The sequence below is a fragment of the Rhinolophus hipposideros genome, assembly GCF_964194185.1.
Source record: "Rhinolophus hipposideros genome assembly, chromosome: 24".
Taxonomy (NCBI): Eukaryota; Metazoa; Chordata; class Mammalia; order Chiroptera; family Rhinolophidae; genus Rhinolophus; species Rhinolophus hipposideros.
Window position 1 is genome coordinate 4,722,492 of NC_138070.1, and position 10,745 is coordinate 4,733,236.

At 44.8% G+C, this 10,745-nt stretch overlaps 1 protein-coding gene across 1 annotated transcript; it reads left to right on the forward strand.

The window, feature by feature from the left end:
- Positions 1-4,100: 4,100 nt before the first annotated feature.
- HCAR2 (hydroxycarboxylic acid receptor 2) lies at positions 4,101-6,204 on the forward strand. Its single transcript, XM_081037211.1, has one exon. It carries the CDS (start codon positions 4,207-4,209, stop codon positions 5,299-5,301), a length of 1,095 nt encoding a protein of 364 aa, XP_080893337.1. The 5' UTR covers positions 4,101-4,206; the 3' UTR covers positions 5,302-6,204.
- The last annotated feature ends 4,541 nt before the right edge of the window (positions 6,205-10,745 follow it).

Here is a 10,745-nt window from a genome sequence, read left to right on the forward strand (position 1 = left end):
ACGTGGCCCTCTGGTTGTTCCAGCAGCATTTATGAAAAACACTCGTGTCCCCATTGATTTGTCTTAGCGTCCTTTTAAATACCAGCTGACTGGAAGTGCGGGGGTTATTTCCGGACTCTCTACCATATTGTTCTATAGTCCACCCTATGCCAGCCAGGACCACACTGTCTTATTACGGTAGCTTTGCAGTAAGTGTTTAAATCCGGAAGTGTGAGTTTTGTAACTTTGTTCTTCTTTTTCAAGATTATTTGGTTATTCTGGTTTGCCCTTAGGTTTTTAACATTAAATTCAACACTATATTTCAAAACCCTGAAATACCCTTCTCCTTTCTTTTCATATGCCACTGCCAGTCAGTATCAGCTGCTTCCTCGTACCTCACCATCGTCAGTTTAAGTCTAGAGGTCTCAAAATAAGAGGATCAAAATAAGCCGTTAATTCAAGGAAGTAAATAAAGGTTAACTACCTATACTCGAACTGTTGCAATTTCTGACCTTGCCATTAATTTGGTAATTAATCATGTTCTAATTATCTCTCTCCCACGATTTTCTTGGATGGAATTCAACTGTCGTATATTTACATCTTTATTACTTATGCACTTCTTGAGCTTCCTGTATTTCAGAGAGTACACATGGCCCCTATGGACCTTTGTGCTGAGTAGGGCTGAAAGGTAGATTCCATTGTTATTTCCCACTAGCCTCGTGTCCCAACTCAATGTCACTTGCCATCTGCAGGGGCAAGTCTCCTACAACGTCACCAATGAGCTCTGCTTCCAGTCCTCCCAACCTTATGGGGCCCCTCTCAGTGGAGTATGGACTGGCTCTGTGACTTGCTTTAACCAACAGAATGCAGTGGAGGTGATGTTCTGAAATTTCTGAGCCCAGGCATTGTGAAGAAGGTCTGCTTGTGTGAGTTGGGAAGCCCTAAGTAAGTAGCCTTATGAGACGTCTGGCCTACCCTGTGGAGAGAACGTGTGACGAGGCTGTGTGGAGATGCCACATAGAGATGCCACATAGAGAGACACAAGACTGTATGAAGAGGGAGGAAAACCCCGGCGTCCTGCTTGAATCTAGCTGCCATCTGAGCCACCCAGCTGAGCCTAGCCCACTCATAGACCCTTGAGAGCAAAGAATGAGAGTTCAAATACAAACAGTGAATTACTTAAGCTCCATAAGCCTTGCTTTTCTGATCTGTACCATGGGGAAGATGATCACATCAGCACATCACTCACAGGGTTTTTGTGAGAATGCATGAGGTTACATGACACCGCGCCTGACACAGAGCGAACTGCTGATATATGGTAGCTACTATTATTTTTAACTAAAAATAAAAATGGTTCCATCCAGTTCAGTGGCACACATTCAAGGGGTAATAAGATACACAGGGCCGGCCCGGTGGCTCAGGTGGTTGGAGCCCCATGCTCCTAACACCGAGGTTGCAGGTTCGATTCCCACATGGACCAGTGGGCTGCGCCCTCTACAGCTAAGATTGTGAACAGCGGCTCTCCCTGGAGCTGGGCTGCTGTGAGCGGCCAGAGGTCGCCGTGAGTGGGCTGCCGCTCGCTGCTGTGTGCCGCCAGGAGTGGCCGGTGGCCAGCGTGAGTGGCCGGTGGCCAGCGTGAGTGGCCGGCAGCGGCGAGAGCTGCCGTGAGCTGCTGTGAGCGGCCAACCAACGACTGGCAACCCACTCCTCAGCCGGAGGGAGCGCAAGGCTCATAAATGCTAGCATGGGCCAGAGAGCTGTGTCCTACACAACTAGACTGAGAAACTACGGCTTGAAGGCGGGGGAGGAGCGGGGGAAAAAAAGATACGTGGGCATGGAGGGTCAAGTTAATTGTGGAAGTCAGATTTTAAGTGGAGTTTTCACAAAACCTAGTGGAATCACTGCCTCAGCTCACTACCTTAGCCATTAAAATGACTCATTATAACAAGTAACAAGTTTCTGTACAACTCATGCACTAGTAAGAAAAATAAATAAATACATAAATTAGGGACACACATAAGACAAAACACGCCCACGGTGCAGTGGGAAGAAGGGAAATTCCATAGCAGGCACCAGAATCCAGGGGCAGGGTGTGTGTGTTGGGAGGAGAGCCAGAATTTATACTCTGCCTGAGTATATGTGAACTTTGGTTTAGAATCATACTCAGAGAAGGGAAAGAGCTGGAAGGAAGTCTGAAGGTCATCTAATTCCTCAGTACACACATGAGGAAGAATAGGGGTTAAAAGGCTTCACGGATCCAGAACAAGCTACCAGCCTCTCCAGTTTTTCTCTTTTTTCTAATGTAACAATATTTATTGTTCTGCTTTTCTAATGTTATCCAGGACTATTGTTTAAAAAAGAAACCAAATATTGTACAATTTAGAAAGGGAGGGTCCCTGGCCAATGTTAGCTCCCAGAAAGAACTCTCGTTAATAATCGGTTTTTCTGACTTTTAGTTAATAGACCATTAGGATTACTTTATAAAGACCATTGGCAAGTCTACATTCATCCCAGAAGGAAACATGATATTTATGAGCGGCAAGGACCCGAAACAAATACCAGTCATTTCACTAGAGCCTTAAGACACCCACGTAATGTGACCTCAATCCAGGGCGGCTTTATAGATGAGGCAATAACATCATAAGAGGTAGTGTGTGTGATGGTTAGCGACAGACTTTGAAACCAGTGCCAGATCCACTCGCAAGCTCTGCTCTTATTAGCTCCATCGCCTTCCATATATGACCAACCTCTCTGAGCTTCACTTTCCTCATTTTGAAACTGGAATCACTCCTAGTCACTACCTCACGGACCGCAGTCAGGGTAAAACAAGACACCGTCGTTAAAGCACTGAGTGTGGGGTCTGACACACAGGAAGCTCCCTGGGGCGTAGCTGCCAACATTGCCTTCATCATCAAGTATGTCTGGTTCCCATGGCAGTCGAATATTCGATAAGAATCATCCTGACTAATCTACTGTCAAGAGTTTACAAACCTCTAGTAGCGAACCTGGGTGTGCAACTGAAGAAACAAATTTCTTATTTCTAACTCAAAGTAGAAGCAACACACTTTGGAAACCTCTAGCAAAAGCATGAATTCAATAGACTCAAATATCACAGGGTAGAACTGTTCTGTAGAATTACACCCAATTATCCTGGAAAGCAAAGAAACGATGCGTGAAATGGTGACCTGCTGGGAGGCAGAGTTTGAAGTCCTCTTAAGTCCTCTCCTCTGAGTTTAGTTTTCCAAAAATGGGGATTTTAAAATATCACATACTTAGTGGGGAAGTTTGTGGCGGGAGAAACAGGGAGTGTACAGAAAAGCTCTGCACTTTCGGCTCAATTTGGCTGTAAATCTAAAACTGCTCTAAAAAATAAAGCTTATTAATGTTTTTAAAATCATGTACTTAAACATAAGTCACTAAAGCATGGACACATATCAACATCTAACACAAACAAACAAAAACCCCAACTTATTGTAACATACCACTGGCAATGCAAACTAGGTTCAAGTTTTCGGACATCTTATGAAATTTTATGCTGCTCTCAAGTTGCTTTTTTTCTTTCTTTCCCTCACGAGAGATTAATTGCAGTTCTGGTGTGGAAAAGCAAGCCACATTTGTACAGAGAAGATGGCATGGGAACAAGTGCAACACACTCTCCTCATAAAATAGACAATTACTATCTCTCGGCCTTTCCAAAAGAAATAACATGCTTGCTGTTTCCTAAATCATATGCACGCTAACATTTCCTACTCATTCTTAATATTTCTGGAAAGCCATGCTGTTTAGCACAGTAAGTTATTATTTATTGCATCTGCTATTTTGCTCACTATGTAAGCCAACCACATGACAACGAATTAATTTTCCAACATGAAGTACTCTGCATACGTGGGATGCCCTCCACCTTTCAGTAATTCACACATGACAGTCGGCTTGCCTAAACTTATCCTTTACATTTAGAAAATTTTGCGGGTTCCTGTCTGGCCAGGGGATTTTTATTACTTGTTTATGCAAACAGCAGGTTGCATAAGAGCCTTGCTGGCTTCTTTTTTTTTTTTTTTTTTTTTTTTGCGATTTCGTAGTTTCCTGGTAACCATTCAGTCATCTGTTTCAACACTCCGACATGACATAAAGGCGGACACTGAACCACACGTTCGCCACACAGACACACACCTCTTTCCTTGAGCATTCACTAGGTGAGGCGCTCCTGGGGCCCCACGCTACCCACTCATGAACCCGTACCACCATCAGACTCATTTTCTGGAGATCCACAACAAGAACTGCTGTGTGTTCCGGGACCACTTCATTGCCAACGTCCTGCCTCCGGTGTTGGTGCTGGAGTTCGTGTTTGGGCTTCTGGGCAATGGCCTTGCCCTGTGGATTTTCTGCTTCCACCTCAAGTCCTGGAAATCCAGCCGGATTTTCCTGTTCAACTTGACCGTGGCTGACTTTCTCCTGATCATCTGCCTGCCATTCCTGACGGACAACTATGTGAGAAAGTGGGACTGGAAGTTCGGGGACATCCCTTGCCGGCTGATGCTCTTCATGCTGGCCATGAATCGCCAAGGCAGCATCATCTTCCTGACCGTGGTGGCCGTGGACAGGTATTTCCGGGTGGTCCACCCGCACCACGCTCTGAACAAGATCTCCAATCGAACTGCGGTCATCGTCTCCTGCCTCCTGTGGGCCCTCACCATCGGCCTGACAGTTCACCTCCTGTACAACCAGATGATGATCCGGAATCGCGATGCCAATCTGTGCAGCAGCTTTACCATCTGTCATACCTTCAGGTGGCACGATGCCATGTTCCTCCTGGAGTTCTTCCTGCCCCTGGGTATCATCCTGTTCTGCACGGTCAGGATCGTCTGGAGCCTGCGGCAGAGACAAATGGACAGGCACGCCAAGATCAAGAAGGCCATCAACTTCATCATGGTGGTGGCTGTGGTCTTTGTCATATGCTTCCTGCCCAGTGTGGCTGTGCGCATGCGTATTTTCTGGCTCCTGCACACTATGGGGACGAAGAACTGTGACATTTATCGCTCAGTCGACCTGGCGTTTTTCATCACCCTCAGCTTCACCTATATGAACAGCATGCTGGACCCTTTGGTGTACTACTTCTCCAGCCCATCTTTCCCCAACTTCTTCTCCACCTTGATCAACCGCTGCCTCCGGAAGAAGAAGACACCGGAGGGGCTAGATAATAACCGGACCACAAGCGTGGAGCTCACGGGGGATCTGACTGTGAGCAGTAGTGTTCCAGGGGCTATAATGGCCAACCCCAGTGAGCCATGGAGCCCCTCGTATTTGACTCCAGCCTCTCGTTAGAACCACCACGCCAAGAAGGGAGATTGTCACCAAAAACCAAGATCTCTGAAGAAACAGTTGGGCTGGAGCACACAGTAATATCACTAGACTCGGCCTGAGGTTTTCTGGGACTTCCAGATTCAGAGAATCCGATTTAGAGAAGCGGTGCTGCAGAGTGGGCCGCGTGGTTGCAGATTGTCACACAGAAATCTTGGAGGAATGGAGAATACAGTTTCTATGCATCTGAAACTTCCACTCCATCTCAGACACTTGCAGAACTGAAAATGGCAAAGCCGTCCACGTTTCTGCCAAGCGGAGCTGGAGCCAGAGCTATCCACCGGTACCTGTGTGATTCATGGGACTCTTTCCTTCACCTGCCTGAGCCTCAGATGGTTCTCAGCTCCCGGGGCCATGCCAAGCCTGTTTGCGGCTCCAGCTGGGAAAAGCAGAGCTAAGTGACTGGAGGGGCGTTATCGTTAATTGAAGGGAGCCCTGGCATCATTATACCAGCCAGTAGGTCACCTGGGTTCCGTGGGATTGATTCATCTTTTAGCCAAGTGTTAGCAGGAACGGACTAGACAAAGAGACTCATGACCTTTGGTGAGTGGCCGAGTTTCCAGTGCTGGTAAGAAGGGAATCAGTCCCGAGAGGTACTGAGCCAAACAAGCAGTGTTGCTAAGGGAAAGGAAATGGCATTTGTGCCCCAACCTGCAACTAATCCATTTCTCTCTTGTTGACACTAATTTGACAGTTGAACAGTTAAAAAGGCTTCAGGGAAAAGAGCTGCTTCCCATCTGTGTTTGCTTTTATCATTAAAAGGGACATGCTGCCCAGTGGTTAAGGAAGAGGCCTCCTCCCGCTTCATTTGCCCGTGTTTCTGTACTTAATAAAAAAATCTACCACTTCAATAAACTTTGATATGAGACACACAGTCTGGTGTTGCATGTGTCTGGGTGACGGTTCACAGAAAGGGACTTCTTACTTAAGCAGGGACCTTTATGGGTTGTGAACTGTGTCCTGGTAGATAAATGCCGTCTACTGTCAAGTAAGAAACAACGCGGACGCTGAGCTGCCACACAAGATAGTTAAGTAAAAACTCCATATGCACTGGGACTAGAATGGGACAAATAAAACACATTTAATTCAGAAGGGTAGTTCCAAACAGGATTACAAGAGCACTTTCCATTTTATTTAGAGTTTGGTGAATATTGCTGTTACTATTTGTATATTTAAAAAGGAATCAGGTCAGACTGGGATTTTTGCATAGAGAGGGGAAGAAAGAACTTCCTATGGAATAGTTTCAGTTCCCAGCTCCAGGAGGGAAAGGAGATGTACTGGTTTGAGACTGTGATCGGTCCAAGTTTCTGTTATGCTTTCATTTCCAGCTTCTGTCCCTCCTTGACTCTTGAGCAAGATGAGGCTTGCTTTGACATTCTGACTTAGATGCAGATGGAAAATGTAGATATTCAGACTCCTAGTCTCAGTTGAATGGCAGTCAGTGAAGGAAGGTAGGACAGTTCCGAATTTCTTACATGTTTTCGGAGGACTTTGCTTATCTGGTTCTCCAATCAATTCCTAGAGGTAGAAAGTTAAAAGCAGAGCTCACCAACTTAAAAGGAAGAGGAGGCAGAGATGAGCTCAGAGGAAAGTAGGGATTCCCCAGTCTCTGACACGTTGAGTCAGCAGGGAGCCTGGCTGTGAAATTCCAATCTATTCAGAACCAGCGACTCACATTCATTCATTTGTTCAAGCAATTCCATCAGCTTTTGTGAATTAAGCACCAAATACGTGCTGGACGCTGCCCTGGGGGTGGTTGGTAGAACTAGAACAATGGACAAGGTGCCCAAGCCGCTCTTCTCCAAGAACTCACATTCAAAGTGAGGAGGCAGACAGAAGAGTATACGAATGAATGGAAAGGGAACTTGGGGTAGCAATGAGTATCCGGAAGACAGCAAAGTAGGGAGACAGGCTAAAAAGGGAGTGGGGATGGGATACCTAGGAAGGTCTCTATGAGGCAGTGGCCTTGAGGTGAGCCATGAATGACCAGACAGAGCAAACAATATGAAAATCCAGGGGCATGGCGTCCTAGGCAGAGGGAATGGTACGTGCAAAGGCCCTGAGGTGACTTTGGTGTGTGTGGGCCTATTCGTTTCCTAGGGCAGCCTTGACAAACTACCACAGACTTGGCAGCTTAAAACAGCAAAAATATATTCTCTCTCAGTTCTGGAGGCCAGAGATCCAAAGCAAGGTGTTAGCAGGGTTGGTTTCTTCTGGTGGCTCTGACGTGTCATGGCTGCTTGCTCGCGGATTGTGAAAGTATTCATGAGGCAGGTAGAGACACAAAAGGAAGATTTGTTAAAGAGGAGGGTTGGCTGGACAGAGTCTGCTGGAGACTATTGCTTGGAAGTTTTTGTTTCATCTGAAGTCTTATATTTTCCAACCAGGATGTAAATTGCTTCAGCCTGTTTTGGGATCTTCGAGTTCAGCTTTGTCTGTTGGGGTTGGGGAAGGTGGAGTTAAACTGGTTATCAACCTTTGCATATGTTATGTAAATTTAAATTGAGCCAGGAGTTAATCCCATATAGATGCAAAAACCTCTCCCAAATCCCTAGGACAGGCATGCAAGGCTGAAATATATAGAGCCATTGAAACTGGAAAGCACAGTAAAAGTATAGTAAACAGAGTCATTAAGGTGTAGTGGAAAGATGGCAAAGAAAAGGGAAAAAAAAGCTTTCAAAAAGTCTCAAGTTAAATTACACTTGTTAAATCAAATTCTACCAGAGGTCCAAATCTCAAAATAGAAGATTTAGTATCACAGTTACAATATACCACCCTGTCCGTCTTATCGTAGGGATCTGTCCTATGCCTCTCGCCCAGCTTCTGGTGGCTGTTGACAATTCGTGGCATGTCTCCAGGGTCTGTGTCATCTCCTTTTCTGTCTCCTATAAGCAAGGACACTTGCCACTGGATTTACGGTCCACCCTCATCCAGCATGGTCTTACCTTGAGATCCTTAATTACATCTTAATTACCTTAAGATGTAATTAATTACCTTAAGATGTAATTAATTACCTTAATTACATCTACCAAGACCCATGCTCCAAATAAGGTCACATTCTGAGATCCTGGCCGGTGGACCTGCCTTTCCATGTCCAGTTCTCCTCAGTACCGTGAACTTCGTGAGAAGTACCTTTTTGCACCAGTTCAACTTACTACAATGAGGAACAGAGGAGAGGCCAGTGTGGTTCGGTACAATGAGTGTGGGGTCTGCTACGTGGTGAGGAAAAGAACCTGTTGTGCAAAAATAATGAAAGACACGAGAAAAAAATAGATCACATAATGTTAAATGAAAAAATACTTTTGAAACAGAATATGGTCTCAATTCTCTTTTAAAAACTGTGCATCTCTGTGTATATGCGTGGAACGATAGACGAGAACACAAACCAAGGCTGGGACGTCGAGGCTACCTGGGTGGTGACATTACAGGTAATTTTCCTTTTCCTTTCTAGACTTCTTATTTTTAAATTGTCAGTGGTGAACTGTGTTACTATTGTAATGATTTGTAAAGGTATAGTGTTTTAAAAATTAAATCATCTTCAATTATATGCCTATAAAATAAGAGTACCACCATCTTCCTTGATCTTCAATGATACTTATTAAGAGAGTAGTCTCCTAAACACTTTCTGTTCCCTGCAGGGGAACACCAACATTAATTTAAAATGGGAGCAAGCCATGTTATTCTGGGCTAAATCAATGGTGTGTTCTACTCAGTGCGGTGTGTGTGTGTGTATGTGTGTGTGTGTGTGCGCGTGAGCGCAAGTGTATGTATGTATATCTATGTGTCTGTATATTGGAAGGGGCTCTTACTTGTATGCGTCTATTTTCCACTATTTCCTCTTATTTTGGAGAGTACCAGCTCTCAGGGTTGTGCGTTCCATGAGTTTACTCCCTACAGAGTGAAAAGTAGGGCTTCCTTCTAGCCGCCCCCAAACAATCTCTTCCAGGCTTCAAGAGATGACCCCCTAAGTCTAGAACCTTAAAATTGGGGGCACAAAATCGTGCTTGTTTCTGATTTTATGAACTCCCTTACCTTTTCACATTTATTAGCCTATTCACCCCACAATGCCTTGCTTGAAGTGAGGGGCTATAACCGCACCTAGTATTTAGTCCTCAACGTGACCTTGGGTTTAATTTTCAAAATACTTCCCGAGTCTGATCTGCTGATCTGTTGGCCTTCCTGCTCACGGCAAGCGGCTGCCTTCACAGATGGTCCACAAGGCCCATCACAAGGCCCCTTTCTTCCCGGCACTTTGTTTCTGTGATCAGAAATTAGCTGAAGAATTGGTTTTCCGCAATACCTTGGGCTGTGGTGGCATTTGGTGTCACCAGGTATTAGAAGTCACTAAGGACTGGAAATTGACCATTTGCCTATGAAACGGGCCATCTTTTTGTTCCCCCATCTTTTTGTTCAAATCGTGACTTTTTCAAATTGGAACTGAAATTTTGATGAAATTCTTTGTGATGGTTGAAGCTGCGCTGCTTCTCTTACTGGCAAACTTCCTGAGAAGGAAAAAAAAATTTCTCTCTCATTGTAATGAGAAGATGCCTTCTTATAATTGTTTATCTCAAGGTCCTAATGGATGCAAACAACTGAAACCAAGTTCAAATTAGTTTAAGGAAAAAAATTAAAAATATAAAGAGAGGCATGATACTGGAAAGATGGTGGCGTACTCACAGAAAAGAAGAGAGAATTAAACCAGGCTGGGGCAGCTGCAGGAGATGAGCCCATGGCCCCTCATTCCAGGTCTTAACCATGAATGTGACTCAACACATTACTTGTGTGTCTCAGGTCAGATTCCCACATGAGAGAATCTAATTGATCTCAAACCACCCCTTCTAAAATGATCATGAAGACAACAGTCACACAGCAGCTGGGTAAAGGGTATTTTTAAACTATTGTTTGTGTAGAAACATGCTGTCTGCCAGGTGTTCCTCAGATAACATTTCAGATCACCTTGTGTTTTTCACTCATTTAAAGAGCATGGAAGTCTGGGCTTTTAACAAAGTCCATCTCAATTCTCTTGTTTCCAAAATTTCTGCCATGTAGTAAAACTGCGGTCCCAAGAGAAGAGAGAGGTAATCAGTCAACCTTCAGGAAGCAATTCAGCTCACACTGCCCCAAATCCATTCAGATAGAGAGCTGAAGAGGTGAGTCCTAGAGCCTCTTAGAGGCCTTCTGGAGAATGAATGTCTTTGATACTTTTTTTATATTGCTTAATAAACTCAGGGGGAAGAAATACTGTTTAGCAGGCTTAGCTGTGGTGAGTACCTGGCCATGAAGTTCTGTTCATTAAGTTTTATGTCTTTTACGACGAATGAAACACGACTGTTTTGTAACCAGTGCTGGATTTTCTTTGGGCACGCTCTGCCTCTTCTGGGAGAAGGGGTTTTCATGCGGCGTTACCA